A 27028-nucleotide genomic window follows, 5' to 3' on the forward strand; every position below is an offset into this window, starting at 1 on the left:
AGCATTGAAATATCCTTTAAGTTGAAATACTGTACAGTCAACTTCCGTCATTCGTGACCCCCTCTAATGCAAATTTGTTTACCCGCGCGAATGTTTTTGTACACCCAATCACAGTGTGCAGCCTTTGGGATGGCTGGAACTTATCCAATTCACTCCCATTATAAAGTATGTTCACCATTCACAATTTCACCCTTTGTGAGATTCTGCGAATGATGGGACTTTACTGTACATTCTTAGCTTCCTATATTCATAAATAACCTTTCATATTTTAAAACTTATTTTATTTGAAATATGCCCAACTCTTTCTACTTACCTCTTGCTAGCTGACTCCCTCCCACTGGTCGACTCTCTCTCGCTCACCGCTTCCCTCTTCCGCTCCCTTTCGCTCGCCACCTCTACCGGTGGCCGATCCTCCCGCTCGCTGCTTCCCTCTCCTGAGTCCTTGCTGTGAGTGAGGGAGTCAGGAGAAGGACAGGGAAGGGAGTGAGAGGAGCACTGAGTGGGAGGGTCAGGGAGGGGAGTGCTGATTGGGAGGGAACGAGCGGGGCAGAGTCAGGGAGCGGGACGGGAGGGGCCGCTCTAAAATGGTGCTGATTGGGTCACATGACACTACGCTGGCCCGGGCAAGAAACGATGCTAAAGGGGAAACGCTGATGCTTTGTGTGTATACCGATCGCATTAGATCAGCAATGCTGAATGAGGCATCTTAAAGTGGGGACTTGCCTATCTCATGATCTTACTGGAAACTTGATGCTTACAATTTGGTGTATGAGAAATACGACAAAGAATGGCTTCCTTTCATGTTGAATGTTTAAATTATTGATGTGGTCGACAGAAGCTAAATCAACATTTATTTTTTTCTCCATTTCACAGCTGTAACACTTCGCAGCTCCAACTCCAAATGAATGGCTCCCAGTTGTATTCAAAACTAAAATATTGAGTGAATGTTTCTGCAATCGAGAGAGATAAGCACGTCAAGCAATGCATAAAGGCTACTGACTGGTCAATTTGAAGCTTTACAAATCCTGGCTAATAAGGTATTACATTAGGTGCAATGTCTTCTACTCTCATGTGGCCATGTTATCTTTGTTGGTTAATCAGTTTTGGTGGGTGACTGGTTAGGGTAGTGGTTGTTTCAGTACAGTGAATTGTATCAGTTAATCATTTCAGTCACCCTTGGCAATGGGAATCACTGGAGGTGTTTGTCAGTTAATTGGAAACAGGTTTTGTGAATTTTGTTATGAGGGAGAGGAAAGAAAGGTGAAAATGAACACCTTTGGTATTGTGTTCCATTTCAGCTCTCAGCCTTTTATTTAAAACAAAATGTCCCCAGTAAGCAAGATTACTATGTTGGAAAAGGTGGTAGTGAATTATTCCACAGTGCTCCAAACAGTTGGAGAGGCCAAAATGTGTTGAGAATTAGTTTACCAGTATGCAGTCTCTGTTTTCTACAGGCTGTACTTGTGCACAGAAGGATACCTTCAGTTTACTAGTCAATCATTTTGCAGACTACAATAGTGGAACAAAATTTTAATGCGTTTTGGAAGCCAACTGCTGAGCAGGACAGCCATGCGATATGCTTTTGAATGCGTCTTTATATGGGGATAGGGTGTACTTTAAAAATCCAATACAAAGTGGAGTCTGTTTGTGCTGCCTAAGTCTCAATGCATTAACGTACCCTGGATGAGAAAGCATTTTAAAATTATTACTTCTATCCTGTGTAATATGGGCCTGGTGAGGCTATTAAACTTGAGAGTCTTCCCTTCATCTTACTGCTGCGGAGAGCTTGTGCCAAATGAATGTTCTCATGATGACCATAGTGTCGTCAGTAAGAGTTGGTTCAAAGTAACAAATTAAAATGGCTCATAACCAGTGTCAGTGAAACTAATTTTTTTGGTTACTGTGTTTACTTGGACCTCATAGGTCCAACTGACCTGTGGCCAATCTGGTGCATTGGTGTGTTGAATGTGCGTGTATCTATACTCAGAAGCCCATCGAGTAATTGGAAAATACTTACCCAGCAGGCAGATTTGCATCATAACATTTAATTTGTAAGCATACATTTCAGACTGCTCCAAATCAAGGGGTGGAGGAAAAGACAAGATGCAAGTGAATCTGACGATTGGGTGTTGGCCAATGCACTGATTTGTGCTTGTTTTTCTTTGAGGGGCCTATGACAATTGAATGCCCCATCAGCCAATTTTAGTTCAGGTAAATCTGGCACATTGCTCTGTCTGAACCAAAATAAAAGCAAAATACTGCAGATGCTGGAGGTCTGAAATAAAACCAGAAAATGCTGGAAAAGCTCAGCTGTTCTGGCAGTGTTTATGGAGAGAAATAGAGTTCACAACTCAAGTCCAATGTGGCTCTTCTTCGAAACGTTAACTCTGTTTCTCTCTCCACAGATGCTGCCAGACCTGCTGAGTTTTTCCAACACACTCTGTTTTTTATTATTTCTGTTAGAACAGCTGCATTAATTGTTCTTGAGCAACATTGAGTGTTTTTTTGACTAAATTCAACAGGAAAGTATCTGTGGGGCTGCAAACTGTTTCTAATTTCAGTAACTGCTGACCAGATAACCTAGCCCTGGAATGAGAGCAATTGTGAATAAAATCTCACCAATCCAATTGCCTGGACTCTGATTCCTAGGCTCAGCTCCCCATCCATTTCCATGGAAATGAATGTGCCTTCATATTCATTACAGCTGCCTAGTTTAAAACCTCAGAACAAAGTTGACCTTCCTCCTCCTTTGGCATGGACAATGGGTTAAGGAGGAAAACTTTTTTGGAACGTTGGGATATATAGGCAGGAGGAGAAAATCATCTGCATGATCCTCCCTACAAAAAAAGACCATGACTTGCACCCACTACGCCATGATGTTTTATAAATAATAACTGAACAAAATGCTCCTTTTGGTGTGAAACAGGTTAGGAAGGTCTCTTCATCGCGTTTCAGTAAGAGAGATGGGGAAACAAAAATAATTGAAATACCCAGCTATTTCTACTGCAGTAAGCTCCTGTTTAGCTGTGGAGATCTGAGGTAAGAATGTGTGATGTGCCTGTTCGATCATGGCGTACACAGATCGGGAGATAACCATCTTATGCTTGTGCACGGACTTCAGCTGTTTTTTTGCCTATGGCGTTTAATGTAAATGTTGTTCGTTTTATCCCAGGTAAAATAAACACAATTTAAAAAGCCATTCTTTTGCTCACTATCATTTTAGTAGTAAGCTTTGAGTAATCCTTTCAGGATTCTTAAACCAGGCTTTTATGTTGCTTCAAGTTGCAAATGTGCAACTGTTTTAAATAAATATCCCTGTTTAATGAAATTCCTGGTCAGCAAAATATAAAAGCAGATATCATAGGGATACAATCATATTTTCATATCTGTGTGAGGCAACTTGGGACATGCATCAAGGCAAAAAATGCAGCACAGATCTTTTATAAAATGGACAACATTTACATTAAACACCATAGGCCAAAAAAACAGCTGAAGTCCGTGCACAAGTATAAGATGGTTATCTCCCGATCTGTGTACACCATGATCGAACAGGCACATCTCACATTCTTACCTCAGATCTCCACAGCTAAACAGGAGCTTACTGCAGTAGAAATAGCTGGGTATTTCAATTATTTTTGTTTCCCCATCTCTCTTACTGAAACGCAATGAAGAGACCTTCTTCACCTGTTTCACACCCAAAGGAGCATTTTGTTCAGTTATTTACAAAACATCATGGCGCAGTGGGTGCAAATCATGGCCTTTTTTTTGTAGGGAGGATCACGCAGATGATTTTCTTCTCCTGCCCAAATATCCCAACGTCCCCAAAAAAACTCTTCCCTCTTAACCCATTGTCTATGCCAAAGGAGAAGGAAGGCCAACTCTGTTCTGAGGTTTTACACCAGACAGCTGTAATGAAAATGATGCCATGTTCTTTTCCCTGGGAATGGATGGGGAACTGAGCTTAGGGATCAGAGTCCAGGCAATGGGATTGGTGAGATTTTACTTTGGTTTTGGGGGTGGCTGGGAATCTGGAAACTGACTCCCACGAAACCTGACCATGAAAAAGTGGGAGTACAAGCCTTTGTTTAATGTAAGCAGTATGTGTACCCCCCAGGAGCTTGCTGTCAGACCCCCAACTCCTAGAATGTCAACTCCAATAACTGGCAGCTTTAATTGTTGCCATGACACTCAAACCAGCAATAATAAAATTGAGACATGGTTCCCCTTTATTTTTGGGATCTGATGTCCAATAATATTGGATGAGTTTTGAACTCAAACACTGCTAGCATTTCAGTGAAGTGTTGATTTTCCAGTTGGCCTGTGAGAATGACCCAGCACAGTAATAATGGATTTTGTCCCTCCAAACTTATTATTCTTGGGAAGAATAGATTTGATTGTGGAACACTGGGATGGGGAGGGCCAACTATTCAATACTCAAGAGCCTGATAAAGCAAATTTCTGACAGAGAGAGATCGGAGTGTGTTCAGCACAATCTGCATCATAGCCCGGGTCCTGAGAAAACAACAGTTGCCGGGTCACTAGTGTTCCCGAGTATCCGTGAATCCATGAAAACCAGGTGTTGTCCATTCAGCTGGGCACCACCGTTTTTAAAAAAATCTTTCTGTGGCCAAGTGCCTTTTTAAATGGTCCTTCATCTCTGTAAAGGAGAGACTTCAGCTCAGCATCAACAATTAGAGCACTGGGATTTCACACTTTGTCTTGGCTCCCCTTTGTTTCAGGGGGAGATGACTTTTAAGTTGTACTGGGGTGGGAAGGCAATGAATAATCCCCTGAAAATTCAATTTTAATATATGATCCTAAACCAGGTTTCACTTCAGTTCCCCACTCTCTAAGCAGAACTCAACTAAACAGCATTTGTGGTTTCAGAGTTTATTAAGCCTAAAACCCTACAGTCCATTATCAGTCGTCCTTTTGAAGCTAAAATGACCTTTAATCTTGCGGTTGATCCATGGCAAAGCACTTGGTGCTTGCTTCTGGTGTCTGGATGCTGCTCCTCTCTTTAACTGGTGCAACTTGCAAAGTCCTGGTCTTGCTCTTGGCTGCAGGTTGCTAGGCATTGATTCAGCATTTCAAAAAATTTCTCATCTACAGAAAGTGATGTATCTTGCTCATGATCAGCATTCATAACTGTAACAGTCACTCAGTGTGAGCCGCAGTCATACTCACAGATAAAAGAGCCCCACTTGAGCAACAAAAGAGCCCCATTTTGCATGAAGTATGATGGGTGCAAATGTGTCACAGATGATAATGATAGGACTTCTCTACGTTCATTGTCAGCGGCTGTTTCACACTGTCTGCGTGTTGTATGTGACCTTGAGGTGATCTTCCAAACCACATTTGTCACATAATCTGTCTCTGCCCCTGCCTCAGTTCATCTGCTGCTGAAATCCTCATCCATGGGCTTAGTTAACTCTCGACTTGGCTATTGCAATGATCTGCTGATTGTCCTTCATCTCCCACCCTGCATAGATGTAGGCGCATCCAGAACTCTGCCACCCATACCTTAACTCGCACTGTCCCATTCACTCTTTACCCCTGCGCTTACTGAACCAAATTGGCTTGTGGTCTGGCAATGACGTGGTTTTAAAACTCTCATCCTTGTTTTCATATCCCCCATGGCCTCGCCCAGCCATCCCCACCCCCCCCCCGAAAACCAAACTCTAGCCTCACAACCCTCTGAGACCTCTGCACTCCTGTCTGGCCACTTGTGCATCCCTAATTTTAACTGCTCCACTGCTGGTAGCTGTTGCCTTTATCTGACACGGTCCCTTAGCTCTGGAATTTCCTTCCTAAATTTCCCTGCCCCTTTCATCCTTTATAACCTACCTCTTTGATCAAGCTTTTGACTATCTGCCCTAATATCTGCTTATGTGTCTCTGTGCCAAATCTTTTACTGATTCTGTAAAGTACCCTGGGACGTTTTACCAAGCTAAAGGTGTAATATAAATGCCAGTTCTTATTGTAGTTCTTGTATCCAAATCAGCAAATACCTGGGAGGAGGATCCCTCTACTTTTAGACACCTGTATTTGCATGTTTCATTTTACTTACAGCTTATTTAATATGTTTGAAAATTAATGACCATTGTTTTAACTTGTTTCCAAATTCACACTCTAAACCAGCCACTGTCTAAATGTACGCTACCCTCTTATCATTATTGTGCAGAACTTAACGGTTGTGTTGCTGAGCATAACATGATCAACACCACAGATGAATTGGGTCATAATTTCCATATTCTGCTGAGTTTGCTGAACTTTTACAGTAGGTTCTCTGCATGTGGCATCAGTCCTGGGGTAGGGAGGGGACAATAATTGACGTGGATTTCTTCTCCTGATCTCTACCCAGTGCACTTTCTGGAATATGTTTTGTGAGGATCATGAAAACACAGATTGAACTTGGCTGCGATCATCCTGTAATTCCATTATCTGAGGACCTACAAATATGTGGTGCCTGGGAAGGACAACCACTTGGGCATAATTCTGAAGTGATGCTTTTCAGCAAGTATCAGAGCCTTTAAGAGAAGAGGGGAGAACAGTGACAAAAAAGAACTTCATGATTTTGTGTGTGCTTAGTTAAGGAACTGTCACAGCTAATTGTTTAATATAAGCCACATCTTGAATAGAGCGGTGGTGATGGTAATAGGGATAGTGGAAAGGCTTTAGGGTTATTGTTTATTGATCTGGACATGCTTTGTGCTTGTTCAGTAAATGGAAACTGAGCGCCCTGGCAATAGCTAAAAAGAGGAATGATGCAACGAACGCACATTGCTGCTACAGTGTAAATCTGGTTAGATTTAGAATTAATACCATTCCAGTTCATTAGCCTTTGACAAACCTGCTAATATTATTAAAGATGGAGATGAAGTCAGTACCCTAATAAATGGTGCAAGTGACTTTGATGCTGTCACAAAGCTGGTGGGGCTAGTTCAACCCCAGTACCTGCTTTCAAGGAATGATCTTCTAACATCTGTGTGTGTGTGTGTGTGTGTCTGTGTGTCTGTGTGTGTGTGTGTGTTTGTGGCGGGGGGAGGGGAGACAGACTCTTCTGCAAATACTGATGAGCTCTTGGTGGGGCAGGGTGGGTGGGAGAGGTGCGGTGGTTGTTATTGCAAATGGTGTCCTTTTATGTTGGTGCATAGCAACTCAGGTGATGAGTATTTCAGAGCAACTCCAGAATTTTGTGGCTTCATATAGCCAAGTTGGGCTGAATAGCCCATCTCCATGCTGTAGGTATGCAAGTTTGGCTTCATTTACATTTATCTATTTCACACCACTGCAAAAATGCAATGTGACTAACATAATAAAAACATAGAACATAAGAATAGGAACAGGAGTAGACCATTCAGCCCCTCGAGCCTGCTTCGCCATTCAATAAGATCATGGCTGATCATCTTGTGTTTCAATTTCCACATTCCCATCTAACTCTGATAACCTTTGACTCCCTTACCTAACAAGAATCTATCTACCTCTGCCTTAGAAGTATTCAATGACCCCACCTCCACCACCTTCTGAGGTAGAGAGTTCCAAAGTTGCACAACCCTCTGAGAGAGAAAAATTCTCATCTCTGTCCTAAAAGGGCGACTCCTAATTTTAAAACAGTGCCCCCTAGTTCTGGACTCACCCACAAGAGGAAACATCCTTCCGATGTCTGCCTTGTCAAGGCCGTTCAGGAGCTCGTATACTTCAATCAAATCACCCCTTACTCTTTTCTAACTTCCAGTGGAAACAAGCTTAGTCTGTCCAACCTTTCCTGATAAGACAACCCACTCATTCCGGGATGGAATAATGTACCATACAGTTCATTGAATTATAGGATGCTGCAGAACAGAAGCTGGTCATTCAGTCCACTTCACTTGTGCTGGCCTTCAGAAAGAGCTATTTACTTAATTCTGCTACCCTGCCCTTTTCTCATTCCCTTCAAAATGCTTTGTTTTGCAAATATTGACCTGCTTTGCTTTTAATAGCCATTGTGGATTCTGTTCCCATCGTTGTTTCTGTTGGGACATTTCATTCCCTAACTGCCTCCTGCATTTATATATAAATGAAATTGTCCCGATCTCTTCCTTCCTTAATTTGGTGTGATCTTATCTGTCATCTAGTAATCAACTCACTGGCCTGTAGAAATAATTATTCTATCTTTCTCTGCACCGATCGTAATTTTGAACACATCTATCAGATCTCCTCTTAGTCCTCTCTAATTAAAAGAGCCAAGGTTTCTCTGATATCTCTATGCAACTAAAACCTTAAAGCCTCTATACCGTAACTAATCTGTTTTGCACTTGCTCCATGCCCTTGGCATCCCTCTTATGAACATATGAATTAGGAGCAGGAGTAGACCATTCAGCCCCTTGTGCCTCTTCTGCCATTCAGTAAGATCATGGCTGATCTAATTGTGGCTTCAACATCACTACCCTGCCAACCCCTGATACCCTTTGATTCCCTTGTTGATTATCTACCTCTGTAGGTATTCACCTGTACATTCACCTGTAGGACCATTCTAGCTGGTTAGCGATTGGCAGATGTCAGATATATATAACCAGCCCTTCGATATAAACTCTGTTGCATCTGGTTTTCTTGTAAAACAAGTTTGCCCTGTAGGAGTTAACAGAAAAATTGGCCACTGAACAGTGCCAGGCCCATCATTTTTCCAGCAAAGTGTGAATCTGATGTAGTGGCCAGGCCTGATGCATAGGTGTCTTAGTTTCAAGAATCCTCAAAGTCCTCTTGTGGACCTTCTTAGGACTGCACAGCTATACAAAAAGTCCCAGCTGACGTGATCTTTATTTCTAATTTCCAAATTTTTGAATGATATCTCCTGGTATGTCAGCCCTAAGCCACAGCTTAGCGTGCCTCCGTGACTTTGAAAGCATGAGTTGGGGGAATCTCCTATTTTTCAGCAATACAGGCCAACTTCCTTAGCCTTTCCTCATAAGTTAAATTCTTGATCCCTAGAATCACCATCTTGCTTGACTCTCAACCTTCTCATGGGTAATAATATCCTTTCTGGTATCCAGTGTGGGGAACTGTGTGTAATATTGCAAAAGAAATTAGATAGATTTCCTGCATTACGACAATGACTACACTTCAAAAGTACTTCATTGACTGTAAAGCACTTTGGAACATCTTAAGGTTGTGAAAGGTGACATATAAATGCAAGACTTCCTTTTTTATATTATGTTTTGTACCTGCTTATTACAGTCATACTTCTTTCCCATCTTGTTTGTAGCTGATTGCATTTGCAACTTCCTAAGGAGATTTTCACCGAGGGGTTGTCAATGCATCTCCCATCCTCTGTTTACTTTGGCTTGATGGTCCTTTTGGGAATATTGATAACTGAGGATTGAGCGTTGACCATGGACCTGCGGTTCTTGTGCAGAGTGTGGGACATTTGTCAATGGAGATCAGAAGAGATGACAAGTTGAGGAGGTTGCAATGCCCTCCTTTTGCAGTTCTGGTTAAACTGTGCTGGTTATTGGTTTGCAGGAAACTGTCAGAATTCTTATGCTGTTCCAAGCCTTTGAATGTTTGCTGTGCAAAGAGTCAGTTCGTAGGTTTTCATTTGTGGGACCCCTGCACCCTCTAAGGTCCAAGGGCGATCCCAGAGGATCTCCAAGTAATCAGATTTATGTCTCTCTGCTGCCAAATTTCTTTATCTTCCTATGTTTGTTTAGTTACTAACGTGCTATTTCAATTATTTTTCTTTTAAATTCTACAATTTGATTTTCACGCTGACATTATGTTATGGAAGATTGGGCAGGCAGACCCTGGGATTGTACCCTGCACAGGGAAATCTTGAAAATCCACAGGTGTGTAGAAGATATAGCAAGCACCTTTCTTTGGTTATTGGGGGCAATTTTGTTTTTGGCAGCGCTACAACACAGAAGCAAGCCATTGTGCCCAACAATTCAATGCTGATGTTTATGCTCCACACAAGCCTCCTCACACCTTATTTCATCTCGTCCTTACTGCATAACCTTCTGTTCCTTCCTCCCTCGTGCACTTCATCTTAAATGCATCTACGTCATTCACCTCAATCACTCCATGTGCTGGTGAGTGCCACACCATCACCACTTCCACACAGCATTTTCATGCATAACAAACTCTGCAAATATTTTCTGAAAACTTATACTGAAATTTTACTGGAGAATGTTTAAGAAATGCCATCTCCTTAGGTGCAGTAGTTTCTGATATTTTAGTAGGCTGATTATTTGTTGAAGGGTTGAAATTAAATAAGTTTATTTCTATCAAAATTGTTGCACAATAGTCATTGCTATAGACTGTGCCAGTGTTATATCAACACTAATTGCAGCAGACAGTTTAATCCAAAGTTTATGAAGCAGTGGCGTTTGGCATTTTCAGATGTGACGATGAAGAGTCACATTAGACTCAAAACATTAACTCTGTTTCTCTCTCTGCAGATGCTGCCAGATCTAGAGTTTTTCCAGCATTTTCTGTTTTTATTAAATTTCAGATTTCCAGCATCCACAGAACTTTACATTTATTCATCATGATGTCCTGGCTTTTCTACTCTTTGCCCCTATTTATAAAGCCCAGGATCCCATATGCTTTATTAACTGCCTTCTCAACCTGCCCTGCCACCTTCTATAATTTGTGCACCTATATCCTTGGGCCCTTCTGTTCCTGTACTCCCTTTAGGAGTGCACCCCCTTTAGAAGTGTATCCTTTTATTTTATTTTGCCTCTGCTCATTCTTCCTACTAAAATATATTATTTTATACTCCTCTGCATTGAATTTCATCTGCCACTTGTCCAGCCATTCCACCAGCAGGAATTGGCAGAAGAATGTTCTCCATTTTTCAATGGTTTCCTCTGCCCGTGTACGTGTCACTGTCTGTGTCTCCTAAATGTGACTTCATGAGTTTGGAAAATAACCGTCAGCCCCTTTCTATTTACAGTAAATTTTGCAATGGAAGGAAAAATCTAATTGACATAGTTTGACAATACAGTTTCTGGCCTTGGGCACTGATTATGAAGGGTAACTGTTTTAATGCTTTATTTGAAACAAAAAAAAATAGCAAAGTCATTCTGCAATCTGGAATAAGAACATAAGTAAAAGTCAAAAACCTTTGAAACTCATTCCTCTAGTACCCCAAACTGCTTGCCCTACCATGCAACCAAATTTTGAACCTCCCTAGTAACTTTGATTCTATTTGCTTGCCCGGTAGCTATTGCAATCAATAATCACCTTTTAAGCATTATTTAAAGATCACTTTTGAATTTATTTTCCCCTAATTTCAATGGCCTTTGTCCTCCTGCTCTTATTTGCCTTGAAGTAAGATTCTAATATCAGAAGCTTAAAGCAAGCTAATACACAGTGGTGTAGTTGACATCAGAGGGACAGCCCCATATATGAGTCAAAAGGCTGTATGTTATTTGAATTCTATCATTAGCTAACCATTCTATCCAGGGAAGGAAATGAGACAGTGGCTCATAAAGATACCCTGACCTTGCATATTTCTTCCAGTTACAAGTCCCATTGCTATTGGTCAAGGAAACAATGTTTTGTGGAAGGAAGCTGTGTATGTGTTTCTATTTTTATGCGCAGACTGAGAAAGGCAGGAGGAAATGGGCCAATGTAAATTGGGATGAGGGAGAAGGAGAAAGTGTTCATTCTAATGTGACAGATATACAGATTTGATATTCTGCTCCTCTCTGCCCAATTTTCTGCTCTCTCCTGAAAGATCTTAACTCAGGTTGGGGTTTCATAGGCTCTGGCTGCCTCCTATGGTAATTTGCCCAGTGTTTGTCAGCATGTTATTTGATTGGGCACAGCAGGATGTCCCCCCTGCAGGGTCATGACAGAAGGCAACAACAACACAAGGACATGGCTCCTTTACATGATGATGATTTGGCTCCTCACATCCCTTTTATCAGCTCTTGCACCCTTCTCAGAACCCAACTTATTGAGCAAGCTTTCAACCACCCCTCCTAACTCTCCCATGGCTCCTTATCTACTCCTCGATCCTTTTCATTTCATTTATCCTCTCCTCTCCATTTACCATGCACTTTTTTTTTTAAACAATAAAGGAATGCTGTAACTAGGTTGGTCTGGGGGAATACTACAGTAAAGATTGATCCTTTGTGCATGGACATTTGCTTATACCTTCTGATTTCAAGCCCAGAGATCACTTTGCCCAATTTTAGCAATGCCTGGGCGAGATCAGTTAACTCTGCATAAAGTTGGGATTGCACCTGGTAGCTCCTGGTTTGTATACTTAAGTGTATTTACCAACTGAACAAACCGCCTTAGACTTTAAAGGATAGCAGTGATTTTTTTTATATGGTGTATGGAAGCTTTCTCCAAGGAGTTCTATTGAAAGTCAATGAAGAACACTTGGTGCAAGTAACATGGTAAAATAATCGCACTTTCAATGTAACAAAGTAAGATTAAATTCCTACTCCTGTTTGAAGTGGTGGTTTATGGCTGAATATGTTACTAAATAACGTTATGGTTTAACAAATAACTTTCCATGCATTTATTTTCTCTTTCTTCTTACTTACAGTATCCTGTGTCATGAAACTTACACCAAATCACGCTCCATTGTATGTAAGTAATGATAACCCCATTTTAAAAGAAAATGTACTTAACTGTTTTTCAGAGCTATGAAGCTATTGATAAGTTCAAACGTTCAGAATCAGCATTACTGCCACTCAACTCTTCTTTTACATTTGGGAAATAACTAGTGTTCATGTGGTTACGTTAATGTTTTAAAAGAAGATACCCCTGCAAAATTGAGTAGAGCAGTGGGTTTGGAAACTGTTCTTTCTCGGGACTAGGCTTCAATCCTGGGCCGCGGTGAAGAAGTGAAAAACTCTGTGCTCACTGTAAGGCTCTTACGTGAACTGAAATAAGTTTGGAAATTTTCAGCTGAGTGTAAAGTGGGTACCGACACAAAGCATAGAGCTGCCTCTGATTTAATATTGAATTAGCGTTCTTATTGAGAGAGACCACGAGGAGCCTGGAAGTGGAAAGTTGCCATCTTGGTGTTATAGTGGGTGCCCTTCCATGTTCAGAGGAGGAGACATACTATCTGACTGAGTAGAGGAAATTTTACTGTGCTTTTCACCTTTGCTGCATCTGACCTGGGAGTCCCGCATCTTGATTGACACAAAAGAACCATGACAACCATTGTCTTTACCTTCATTACAATCTCTGTTAAAATAGAAGCTTTAACAAAAGGTGGTGCAATATAAGTAATAACTTCCTTCTGTCTGTTATAAAGCTTGCACATAATAAATAGGTTGCAATCACATGGACAGAAGCTGTCTGCTCATGCCTCATTCAGATGGCTATGACTTTTCCTTATGTGTGTGCCTTGTCAGTGACTGAGTGTCAGGCTATTTCTAGCTATGGACAATGTTTCAATCACACCAAATAAACCTTGAACCAGTGTCCACGTGGGCAGTTGGAGCATTGCAGAAGTGACCAGTAACAGAAGCCCAAGTTGATTTTTTTGGGGGAGACACAAACTTAGCTTAGCGCAGTGATGTTGTGACTAATTGCAGCATCTCTACCACTGCCCTGTTATGACCAACTAACTCACCACCACCAGAGTTCCTGGCTAAAACCTTCCTGCTCTTTATGGACACCCATTCAGTTTTTATGATTTGAAGCATTGCTACAGACCGGTTGTGTGGAACTCCTGTCCTTTTCCCTCCCCTTCTCTTCTCTTTTATCCCCCATCCTCTCCCAATTGAATATTATATTGTGGATCCTGTGAATGAAACACCCCAATCACTGAATCCATTCTGATAGATCGAATTTGGCTCACGATCGTTACATGCTTGCTGGAATCTAAGCTGCAATGAATTACTGAGGAATCGCATGTATTTCATTTATTCAGGTCATCATTTTACGAGCAATCGAATGCAGATTAAGTTCCAGAAGACCTGCAATGCATATATTCAATTTTCTCAGCCAACTGTCTTTCTATTTCCTGCCCTCCCTAATATTTGCTGCCTAATGTCCCACATAGGACCGGAGGATCTAAGCCTAATGTTTGCTGTGTTGGACTCGGTGTCAGTTGGCAGTTGCACGAGAGAGTGAGCTATCAACTCAAACCCCCTTGTGAATGCACAAAGCTTTCTCAGCTGTTAAGTAATCTTACCAGAAGCTCGGAAGAGCTCCCGCTTGCCCCTCTGCATTTACATGCCACTGTATTGATGAAGACCAAAAGACTGGATGTGCATCACCTGCCAATATAGTAACTAGCAATATTTCACAGGGAATGATCTCCAATCTTGGAGTTCGCATTATCATGTGTTGATCAGTGGATTAACCAGCATAGTGGGAAAATGAAGAGTTTGATTGTCCCAGTGAAACGGTGTCAGTACCTGAATAATTCTGGTTTACTGGTTACTGATCAAGAACAACAGTGCTACTTGGATTTCTTCCTCTACTTAGTCCAGACATGCAATGTCCAATTGCAGCTGCCTGATTGTACTGTTGGCCGTGATCAGTTAACTTCTTCCTTATTTGTGTAGGGCCCCATTGCTGGTGCATTTATTAACTGAGCAAACAGCAGGATTACTCAAGATTAGATGATTAATGGGGGGGAGGTGCTTAGCTGTACTTTATTTAATAGGAAGTTTGAATCTGAGTTGCAAATCTTCTCTGTATTTGAGAGATTTCTATGATGGATGTTGCTATTTTTAATACCAAAGAGACTAAATATTAATTTCCTTCCTTTACCAGTATGGAGCCAATAGAGGTCATGTGGCACATCGGTAGCTCATGGGATTTTGTGGCATGTATCGGAAAGAAAAAAGTTTGTTATATAGCGCCTTTGACGACCATTAGATGCTTTACAGCCAATGAAATACTTTTGAAGTGTAGCCAATGTTGTAATGTAGAAAATGCAGCAGCCAATTTGCACCCAGCAAACTCCCACAAGCTGCACAGTGATAATGACTGGGTAACCTGTTTTACTGATGTTGATTGAGGGATAAATATTAGTCAGAACACCAGGGATAATTTCTCTGCTCTTCTTTGAAGAGTACCATGGAACCTTGTACATCCACCTGAGCAGGCAGATGAGGCCTCAAAAGACGGCACCTTGGACAGAGCCGCACTCCCTCCGTACTGCACTGGGTGTCAGCTTGATTCTTGTGCTCAAGCCCTGGAGTGGGTCTTGAACCTGGAACCTTGTGACTAAGAGGAGCGAGTGCTACCAACTGAGCCACATCTGACACGAGAAGCTAGTGGCATAGAATGCATTGTTTTATTTCGCCTAGTGTGTGGAATTGTCCATATATAAACAATGCTGGAAGTTTTGCACAGATCCAAGAGGCATTTGAAAAGACAAAAGATAGGTTAGTGTTTCAGGCAGACAGCCTTCATCTGAATGCCATTTCCAATAGTTTCTATTTTTATATTCAACCTTTGTAACTTTTTTTTCCTCTCCCAAAGGTCAATATTTGGTCCAGGTTTAAGATTAAGTAACTGGAAAATATCCAGAATATATCAGTCTGACTTTTTTCATTTGATACATAGCTGGTTTAAGTCAAATGAATGCCTTGAAATATATTGCATTTCTGTAAGGAAATTGAAAAACCCCAAAGTCTCTTATGTATGCAGCATGTAGTAACCATAGCATTCATTTCATTCCCAAAGCAAGCTTCCCACACAAATGAGAGTTCATAATAAAACCTCCAAAATCGGCCGATATCAGTTATTTAATAGTTTCAAATTATATGTCCTTGGACTTGTTTTTGCTAGCCACTTGATAGGTGTGGGTAAGAAAATAAGGCAGAACTGGTTGATGTTCATTTAGTGTTCTGTTACTCAATAACTTTGTGCCAAGGGTCCCAATCCCACTCTTGTGCTTTGTTTGAGGGCCACTCTCTCAAAATGCTACAAGACACAGTCCACAAGCATTTAACCAGGCTTTATGTCTTGGAAGTTTACAGAACTGTGTTGCACATGTACATCTGTAGTTATGTTTTTATAGGGAGTAGGAGGAATGGCTTTGAAATTGGTAGCAGGATTAAATTTGCAGGACCCTTTTGCAGCTTCCAAGTAATTTAACACACAACCCGCTGTATTAATTTGAGACTGGTATTTGACTTGAAAAACAAATGCACAACAAATTGCTCTCTCATTTCAAAGAGATGAGATGTGCAACAATCCTCATACAGTATGACAGGACCTTGCTGGTTGCTGATCCACGCCGTTGTGAGGCCAAGAAATTTGGTGGACTTGGTGCCTGTGCATGTTACCAGAAATCTTATCGTTAACTCTTTTATTTGATTGTGGAAAATAAATGTGTAATTGAGAAAAAAAAAAGTGAGAGTTGCACACAGTGTTGAAAAATCCTAGTGAGTGAGTTTCTGAAGAAATTTTGATCGTTTGGAGAATTATATTTTGAATGTGCACTATTTAGATTAGCAGTTCATCCAGCACACAAGAGTTGTCCTATGGTAGAATTTGTAAAGACAGGATCTAGATCTGCTTGGTGTTTTACCCAGCTCAAGAGGATACAATATTAAAATTGCACATACTCACCATTATATTGAACTCAAATCATAGTTATAATCCTAGGCTCGGTGTCTTTATCATCATTCTTCTCTTAAATTGTGAAAGTAAATTGAATTGAAAGCACAGTAGCTTATAGAACATTGGGTAAAGACTTTCAAAGAAACCGTTCAGTATAATGTCTTGAACACTGAAATGAAACCTGCAATCTTTGTCCACAAACTTCACTTGTCATGAATTAGATTGGCTCTCATTCTAAATTGGCATTCAGGAACAGTGTCTCAAATCTGACTGTCCAAAAATTGGAGTTGTCTGAAACCTGGACACTTATAGAATGTGCCATGCATCAAGTTTAATATTGTAAAATAAAAAAAATAACTTATGTGGACACTTAGTCTAGGCCCTGCATTGGCATGGTGTGGCGCCAGGCCAGTTGTCCACTTTGCCACTTGCGAGCCGGCCTAATCCTGCACTCCGAGTGACCCTTGACCCCACCCAGCTCAGCTTGCTCTGAACCGCTCACTGCCTGAACTGCCCGACTCGAAACCCAGCATGGCCTCTGTCCCAAGGTTGCTGGTTTTGAAACACTGTACCTGTATTAATGGTTCCTAATGAATTATCTATGCTGGCTTCTGTGGGGAGTGAGTTTCCAAAGTGTCTCCCATTGCCGCCTGCCTGTTTATATTTTTTTTAAAAGCAAAAAACATCAACTGACTGTGGGCAATGATGTGGGAAATTTGCAGCTTTAACCCATTAATTCCCCCCCCACCGGAGGAAGTGATTCCTCTTTATTGAGTGTAGTTCTCTGGACAGTGGGCACCCTGTGGTACGTACCTTAAGTGTCCATAAGAGCTTAAGAAATAGGAAGAGCAGACCGTACGGCCCTCGAGCCTGCTCCACCACTCAATGCCATTGTGACTGATCTTCAGCTTCAACTCCACTTTCTCATCCGTTCCCCACATCACAAAACTCTGCCCATCTCAGCCTTAAATATATTCAATGATGGAGCATTGGTAGAGCATTACAAAGATTCACAACACTCTGTGTGAAGAAATTTTGACTCTTTTCAGTCCTAAATGGTTGTCCCCTTTTCCTGAGACCATGGCCCTCTGTTCTGGATTCCCCAGTCAGGGGAAACAGCCTCTCACTGCCGACCCTGTCGAACCCCTTTCTTTACCCCTGGGCCCTAATTTGGGTGTTGTCAGGCTATTTACTGATGGCCATTATCACATTCTGCTTTCCACTCTTAACGTCACTTATTAGCACCTCCTTTAGCCAGAACCACCACTATTAACAACCCTTTGACCTTTTGTTTATGACATCTTTCGCAATCTCTCCTTTGCCTCCACCTATCGCTGGCCTTCCATCCAGCTCCACCTGTCCCACCCCCCTTAAACAGTATATATTTCACCACATTTCTACTTCCCTTTAGCTCTGAAGAAGAGTCATACGGACTCAAAATGTTAAATCTGTCTTTCTTTCCACAGATGCTGTCAGACCTGCTGAGTTTTCCCAGCATTTTTTTGTCTTTGTTTCAGATTTCTTGCATCCGTAGTATTTTGCCTTTTATTTACTGATGGCATCCCCATTGAGCTAAATCTCCTCCTCCGCCCCAAAAAAATGCACACACAAACCATTCCTGTCTACTCTCTTTGCAGTAGGAGGTGCCTGAAGCAGTCGGAAATGGGGACCTCGTTTTCTGTTCTCTCCTCCATGATGCATTGTAGCACCCCAATTCCTGCCTTAGTTTTAAAAAAAGCAATTCAGCTGACTGCGTAAAATCTGAGTCTGGTTCCTTTCTGGCCTGTGTGACTCAGATACCCAGTGTGAAACAGCTGGCCCACAACTATATGTCTGGAATTGGTGGCGCACTTAAGTACTTTGTTTTGATGGTGCCGAGGAGGAGGGAGGAAATCGAGCACATGCTTAGAGAAAAAGACAAGTCCACCTTCGATTATCAACAGGTTAGTCCGTTCTAAAAATTCATATAAGTCTCAGGTATTCTAGAATAATATTTTCTAAGGTACAGTGAGCATACAATATAATTATAAACGAAACATACAAATCCTGGCAAGGTGAAGGACGAGTGACCTGGTAGGAAAATTTTCTCATGAATTCTTTATCCTGGAACATTTGTTAGTCGTAAAAGCCCATGTACTCTTTTTGCCAGATGGCATGCTTCTATGCACAGTTGCTGTGAGATTGCGGAGCTTTCTGCCAAGTGGTGTAATGACAACGCTGCACTCCTCCGATTCCTAAATCGTTGGCATGATGATGTAACCTGAGAAGATATGATTAGCTTGTCAGTCCTCTAGTATTAACAAATCTGAAATGGTTCAATGTTATTTCATCTCTTCCTCCTTCCCACCAATCCCCTTTCTAATTTTGAGGTCAATTTTTTTTTTATTCATTCACAGGATGTGGGCATCACTGGCTAGGCCTGCATTTAATGCCCATCCCTAATTGCCCTTGTTCAGGGGCATTTAAGCGTCAACCACATTATAATGGACCTGGAGTCACATGTAAGGATGGCAGCTGGGTTTTTACGACAATCGGCAATGGGTCTCATGGTCATCATTAAACCTTTAATTCCAGATTTTTATTGAATTCAAATTCCGTGGTGGGATTCAAACCACAGCATTATCCTGGGTCTCTGGATTACCAGCCTAGTGACAATACCACTGTGCCACTGCCTCCCCTTAGGAGAGTGGCTCATGAATTTCACAGGCACAGTTTCCTCTCCATTGCCTTGGCCAAGTAACCATTCTTAATATAAAAGTCTAAATGAGTGCAACTTCACTATTTGAATATAAAACTGGTTGGGAGAGAAGCTCAGTAGTGTAGTCATTTTGTTGTATTAGTAATTCACAGAATCTGGTGGCTTCAAATTCCAATACAGCAGTTTCTAAATTTTGAATAGTTGGTATCAGGAAAAAAAAAAGACCTTGAAGATGTCAGTGAAGAGAGAGTTCAAGCAACATCAAAGTACATTTCCTTGAAAGGGAAAGGTAGGGCCAACAAATCCAGAGTTCGCTGGGGATACAAATTAAGATTAGGAAGAAGTATGTTTATGACAGTTGTCAGATAGAAAATACAATCAAATCAGAGGGGGGGTGGAAAAGTAAATAAGAGAAACAAAGATGGAGTATGAAAAGAGACTGGCAGCTAACATAAAAGTGAATCCCAAAATCTTCCTTAGGCACATAAATAGTAAAAAAGGTAGTAAAAGGAGGAGGAGGGCCAATTAGGGACCAAAAGGGGATGAAGGCATTGAGGATAAGGGGCTGGTTGAAGTATTAAATGAATACTTTGCATCTGTCTTTGCCAAGGATGAAGATGCTACCCAGACCATGATGAAAAAGTAGGTAATTCAGACACTCGAAGGGTTTAAAATTGATGATGAGGTAATGGGTAGGCTATCTGTACCTAAAGTTAATAAGGCATCAGTACTAGATGTGATGCATCCAAGGATATTGAGGGAAGTGAGTGTGGAATTTCCAGAGGCACTGGCCATAATTTTCCAGTCTTAGACTTTGGGATGGTGCCAGAGAACTGGAAAATTGCAAACGTTACACCCTAGTTCAAAAAAAGTTGAAGATATGCCCAGTAACTATAGGCCAGTCAGTTTATCTTTGGTGGTGGGGAAACTTTAGAAACATTAATTTAACAGAATTAATCATATTCATATGGACAAATGCAGATTAATTATGGAAAGCCAGGTTGGATTTCTTGAGGGAAAATCACGTTTAACTAACTTGCTGGAGTTTTTTGAAGAGGTTACAGAGAGGATTGAAGAGGGCAATGTTGTTGATGTGATGTACATGGGCATCCAAGAAGCATTTGATACAGTGCTGCCCAGCAGGCTTGTGAGCAAAGTTCTAGCTCGTGGAATAAAAGGGAAAGAAGCAACATGGATACAAAATTGGCTGAGTGAAAGAAAACAGCAAGTAGTGGTTAATGGATGTTTTTTGGACTGGAGAAAGGTTTGTAATGGAGTTCCTCGGGGGTCAGTGTTGGAACCCTTGCTTTTCCTGATACATATTAATGACCTAGACCTTGATGTACGTGGCACAATTTCAAAATTTGCAGATGATATGAAGCATGGAAGCATGTGAAATGTGAGGAGGGTAGTGTAAAACTTAAGAAGGACATAGACAAGTTGGTGGAATGGGTGAACAGGTGACAGATAACATTCACTGCAGAGAAATGTGAAGTGATTCGTTTTGGTATGAAGAAAATGGAGAGACAGTATAAAATAAAGGGTACAACTCTAAAGGGGGTGCAGGAGCAGAGGGACCTGGGTGTTTATGAGCATAAGTCATTGAAGGTGGCAGGACAGGTAGAGAGCACAGTAAATAAAGCATACAGTACCCTGGGATTTATTAATAGGGGCATAGAGTATAGGAGCAAGGAGGTTATGTTGAACTTGTATCGATCACAGGTTCAAACTCAGCCTCAGCTGGAATATTGTGTCCAGTTCTTGGCACCACACTTTAGGAAAGATGTGAAAGTATTGGAGAAAGTGCAGAAAAGATTTACGAAAATGGTTCCAAGGATAAGAAACTTCAGGTATGAAGATGGAGAAGTGGGCTGCAATGGTTCAAAAGACAGCTTACCATCACCTTCTCAGGGGCAATTGGGGAGGGGCAATAAATGCTGGCCTAGCCAGTGACACCCACATCCTGTGAATGAATAAAAAAAGGTTGGCCTCCTCTTCTCCAAGGAAAGCAGTCCTGAGAGGAGATTTGCTAGAGGTATTCAAAAGCATGAGAAGCCTGGACAGAGTAGAGAAGTTGAAATTGTTCCCACTCATGAAAGGATCAAGAACGAGAGGGCACAGATTTAAAGTAATTTACAAAAGAAGCAAAAGTGACATGAGAAAAAACTTTCCCACACACTGAGTGGTTAGGGTCCGGAATGCACTGTCTGTGTGTTTGGAGGCAGGTTCAATCAAGGCATTCAAAAGAGAATTAGACTGTTATATGAAGAAGAAGAATGTGCAGGGTTCTGGGAGAAGGTGGGAGAATGGCACTGAGTGAATTGCTCTTTTGGAGAGCTGGTGCAGACATGGTTGGCTGTATGGCCTCCTCCTGCACTGTAACAATTCCATCATTCTGTCAGATTGTCCTATGGCCCTAATCGAAACCTGGAGTGCTTAAGTCTGCCCTTTGCGATTTCAGTCCCACTAACGTGGTTGAACCGGGGCTACCATGGACTCACCCTTCTTTGAGGTGACCTAATGGGCCACTCACTGTATCATTAAAAAAAACAAGCAGGCCTGTACCTTCTTGGGACAAAGAGCAATGCGGTGCCAACATCCTGAAAACACATCTATAAAAATCACAATTGTGCCAATCCTCTGTCTTTTGACCTTGGCAAGTGCTATCTAAAGCGAAAGAGAGCACTGGACATATACTAGGAATTGGAACCCTGGCTGATTTATGTTTCTTTCTCCTTAGTCCAGTGGTTCTGAGACAAATTGTAGCTCCTGATAGCCTTCTCGGCTGAGGTTGGCCAACTTGAGCACAGACCTGAGGTAGAATCTAGAGTAGAGTAACAGGCTATTTCGGAAAATGGTCTATGCTGGTATTAATATTGCACATGACCCACATATATGATTCGGTACCTCCTCAAAGATGTATTTATCAAAATGGGTGCATTCCCTAAATTTGCATTTCTGCAGTTTTAAATATATATTCATCAAAAATTTAGCAAAGGGAATTTTCTTCAAATGAAATAAAGCAGCCAGTATATATCACTAGTATATTGCTGAAGAGACATTTCAGCTTTGTAGCATGGTATGCAGAACTGGTCCATTTTTTTTATTTTTTGGTTAATCCTATTTAATGAGATTAGTAATGGACCTGTTGTCCAGTATTAATTACTTCAAATGCTATTTTTTTTTTCTTGCTTCCCTTGAAGTGATACTTGCAGCCAATTTTGCAATCTGTATCAGTCCAATACCATCAAAATTGGTTTGGGTGGAGGCTATTATTACTTGAGAGAGATTTAACATCCCCATTGAAACACAAATTTGAGTACCGTGCAAGGTATTGCAAATTGGAAGAACCTCCCCTGTTAAGTCAATGCAACACACATTGACGTAACGAGATGCACAAGCCAGGACTGTACCATGTTTGCAAGCTGACCTGAGGTGTCAGCTGTCATGGCAATACAATGCAATATTCAGCCTTGTATGCAGACTAGGGAATGGAAAAAATGGCTAGAGTTCTACCCTTGATGATTGTCAGTGGCATCTGCTGGAAATACTATTGTTACACCAAGCGATGACAGGGTACGGCTTGCATGAAATGTACAGTACCAACATCAAGGATTGATGGCTTCAAGTGGGTCAGAAGGAGAGAAGAAGTTTACCAACATGGACCACTAACCTTCCACAGGCAAAAACTCTTAACATCTAGCGTTCCAAGGTCGGGAAATTGAGAGAGCATCGTGGTAGTTTTAATGAAGCAATGAACTTCCAACCATATGCCCAAATATAAATCCCAGTTGACTGCTATTTAGCATTTATTGTCCTCATTGGGCAGGTTTTTCCATTTTTCTGTCATATTTCTTGCTCCTACTTTGCTAACCATCAACCTGCTTGTATTTTTTTAATGGAATTTTGTATAACACTGTAGTGATCAAGTGTAATATCAGGAATACAAAAACAAAAACAGAATTACCTGGAAAAACTCAGCAGGTCTGGCAGCATCGGTGGAGAAGAAAAGAGTTGACGTTTCGAGTCCAATGACCCTTCAACAGAACTTTCTCCACCGATGCTGCCAGACCTGCTGAGTTTTTCCAGGTAATTCTGTTTTTGTTTTTGTTTTGGATTTCCAGCATCCGCAGTAGTTTTTTTGTTTTTATAGCAATATCAGGAATACCTGTTCCCTCCCCTGCTCTTTCTCTCCCTCCTCCGCCACAACCTCGGTCGACGTATAATGTACAGTACTCATGAGCCGTAGAAGCTTGGACTGAAATGGAAAATCCCCTGCCCTATTTTACTGGAGCAACTCAGAGCAAAAAGTAAAAACATTTGTCCACAGTTTATTAATTTTAACACAGCTCGCTTGAATTTTTTTTGTAAAAGTTTTCAATATTACTTTATTATTATTTTCTGAAGAAAGAAGCAAGCTTGATCCTTTGAGATCATGTTACTTCAAAGACATTATATAACTCCAAACATTGCTTTTGGAATTTTTTTTGCCCCCTCATTCTAAAAGCGCACATGTCAAATTCAAGCCTTCGATATTTCTTTGATGGCTGCAGAAACCATGCAGCAGTTGTTTCCTGTAAATGGATGGAGTTGGCAAGAGGAGGAAAATGAATTGGCACCACCACAGTTTTTAGAGCAGCATTTGTTTAAGTTTCTGAATCTGGCAAACTCTGCTGGTATCCATGCAGCTGTTGGTGCTAATTGGTTGGCATGTGTCAGATGCCAGCTGAGGAGACTTGGCCTTTAGAGGCAGTTAGAAATTGATTGCTGCTTCATACACCATTGACAAATCATCTTGAGCAAGTGCAGGCCATATCTGCATCGGCAGTCAGTCGACGTTTTAATGCAGCCAGTGCAAATTTTGACCTGATGGGACTCTTCAGCACAGTGAACAAATCTGAATTTAAAATATCATCTATTGCCAGTGAGTAGAGGTACCAATGCTACAGAGAGGGAGCTGGTTTATGCACCTACCGTACTGCAGGTTCTGATTTCAACCTTGCATCTATAGTGAGTTCTGCTACAGTGGGAAAGTAGGTCCTTAAATTTTCCTATAAACATTCTGCCTGTGCTCCAGAGTAACTGCTAGTAGCCTGAGCTATATTGGCGAAGGAATGCAATCAATAATGGATAGATTTCTACGCATGGGATGAAGGGCCCAAATCACTGATGGGCCATTCAAGTGACAGAAGCTCAAGCTTGGGAACAAGAATTTTAAAAAAGCTCCTCATGTCTTTAATGACTTCCATAGTTATTGAAAGTAAATTTAACGTCTCATTGGACAGGTTTCTAAAAAATTAATTAGCCAGTCAGATACAATGCCTAATGGGGAGGCAGCAACAATGATTGCTTCCACCAATATGGCATATACTATCAACCTTAGTTGAGTATTGAGCACTCAAGTAGTTTTTCTGACTTAATAGTAGTGCTTAGGTGCTACAGAGAAGCAAGTAGTTCAAATTTAACCTGCTTCTCACCCACTGGGTCAGGAGAGAAGAAAAGGTTGATATCTGATGTATGATTTTCTTTTTCCCTTTTAGCCTTTAATCAGTCTTGCACTCTCATTGCTTACAATGTGCTATTCCATATGTACTAAAATCAGCACTCATCTCCTACAATAACTTATTCCTCCCCAAGAACTCAAAGCTGGATTTCCTTCCCTCTCTTGATCTTGCTCCCATTTGACAACTGTCTACAGGCTTTTGAAACCCAAGATTACTATCCCCAACAACTCCTTGATGTAGATCAGCATTTGTTGCCCATCCCTAATTGACCTTGAGAAGGCTGTGGTGAGTCGTCTTCTTGAACTGTTGCAGTCTGTGTGGTGTAAGTGCACCCACAGTGCTGATAGGAAGGGAGTTTCTGTTTTTTTTTTGCATCAGCCAGTGAAGGAAGGGCATGATAGTTCCAAATAAGGATGGTGTGTGACTTGGAGGGCAACTAGTAGGTAATGGCATTTCCATGCATCTGCTGCCCTTGTCCTTCTGGGTAGTAAAGGTTGTGGATTAAGAAGGTGCTGCTGAAGGAACCTTGGTAAGTTACTACAATGCATCTTGTGGATGATGCACACCGCTGCCACTGTGCACCAGTGGTAGAGAGAGTGAATGTTTAAGGTGATAGATGTGGCGCTGACCAAGCGGACTGCTTTGTCCTGCATGGTTTTGAGCTTCTTGAGAATTGCTGGGGCTGCACTCATCCCAGGCAAGTGGGGAGTATTCTATCACAATCCTGACTTGTGCCTTGTCGATGGTGGACAGGCTTTGGCGAGTCAAGAGGTGAGTTACCTGCTGCAGAATTCCAAGCTTCTGACTTGCTTTTATAGCCACAGTATTCACATGGTTGTTCCAGTTAAGTTTCTGTTCAATGGCAAATCTCAGGATGTTGATGGTGGGGGAATTCAACGATAATTATATTTTTGAAGGTCAAAGGAGGTGATTAGAACCTTTCTTTTGGAGTCGATCATTGTCTGGCATTTGTTTGGCATGAATGTTACTTGTCACTTATCAACCCAAGCCTGAATGCTGTCTAGGTTTTGCTCCATGTAGGCACAGATAGCTTTAGGGTCTAAGAAGTTGTGATTGGTACTCAACACAGAAGTCATCAGTGAACATCCCCACTTCTGACCTTATTTTGGAGGGAAAGCTGAAGCAACTGAAAATGGTTGTGACTAGGACACTGCAGTATTGTCCTGGGGGCAGAGCGGATTGGCCTCCAACAATCGCAACCATCTTCCTTCGTACCAGCTACAACTCCAACCTGTGGAGAGATTTCTCCCTGATTCCCATTGATATATTCAATTTTGCTAAGTGTCCTTAATGCCACAAGTCAAATGTTGCCTTGATGTCAAGAACAGTCACCCGCACTTCACCTCTCAATTCTACTTTTTTCAACTTTGAGGTCTGCCCTGTGAGCACTTAACCCTTCATTGTGGTTTCTCAACATGTGGAAAAAATCCCATTTGGCATTTAATGGGTGCATATAAACTTGGTCTATGCAGCCACTTGAAGTGTAAAAGCAGTTACTTCTTGAAACTGTTCTATGACAGAGCCAACACTATTGTACAGTGAGTCCCTACATGGCACAAGTATTTTTGGAAGCAATATTAAACACTTGTTGAGTCTCAGTTGATGACCTTCATGTTTTGACACTTTATATGGCACAATTTCATGCAAGTGAACCCAGCAGCTGTCTCATATCATTGCTAGTCTGTTGGGAACTCCTTGAAGCAGAACCTGCTTCTTAATGGAACTTTCAACATATCCATCTTCCACAGTTGCCTTAAATGGTTGATAAGCAAATATGGATTCGATAACTTGCATCATTTCTGTGCATTTTTGAAGTCCTTTGGAAAAGATCTTTGATTTTTTTTCCTTTAAAAATTCAGTTGTTTATTTTACATGGATCATTTTGTATCCACTAAATCATGTACTCATATAAGATATTTAAACCTTCGGCATTCTCTAGCGTCAGCTGTGGCTCAGTTGGTAGCACTCTTGGCTCTTAAGTCACAAAGTTCTGGGTTCAAGTCTCATTCCAAGACTTGTGTGCAAAAATGAAGGCTGCACCTCCAGTGTTAGTGCTGCACTCCCTCAGTACTAAGGGAGATGCTTTCTTTAGAATGAGGTGTAAAACTGAGGCCTCATCTGCCCTATCAGGTGGACATAAAAGATCCCCTGGCACTGTTTCAAACAATAATAGTCAAGCTACCCCAGATGTCCTGGCTAATATTTATCCCTCAATCAACATCACAAAAATAGATTATCTGCTCACTGTCACATTTGCTGTTGGTGGGAGCTT

The 27028-nt window shown here is 41.4% G+C and overlaps 1 protein-coding gene across 12 annotated transcripts in view; it reads left to right on the top strand.

Moving 5' to 3' along the window:
• LOC144668247 (A-kinase anchor protein 13-like) overlaps nt 1–27028 on the top strand; it is a 385814-nt gene that overhangs the window by 82287 nt on the left and 276499 nt on the right. For 9 of the 12 annotated variants that reach the window (XM_078530037.1, XM_078530032.1, XM_078530027.1 and 6 more), the window contains one exon: nt 12542–12585. In XM_078530037.1, coding sequence (XP_078386163.1) covers nt 12553–12585 — 33 coding nt within the window. In that variant the 5' untranslated portion in view covers nt 12542–12552. Of the gene's footprint in view, nt 1–873; nt 1038–12541; nt 12586–18929; nt 19035–27028 lie in introns of those variants that run through there. The other 3 variants (XM_078530039.1, XM_078530033.1, XM_078530035.1) reach the window with 2 other exon arrangements.

Source organism: Cetorhinus maximus, chromosome 26 (assembly GCF_964194155.1).
Source record: "Cetorhinus maximus chromosome 26, sCetMax3.hap1.1, whole genome shotgun sequence".
NCBI lineage: Eukaryota > Metazoa > Chordata > Chondrichthyes > Lamniformes > Cetorhinidae > Cetorhinus > Cetorhinus maximus.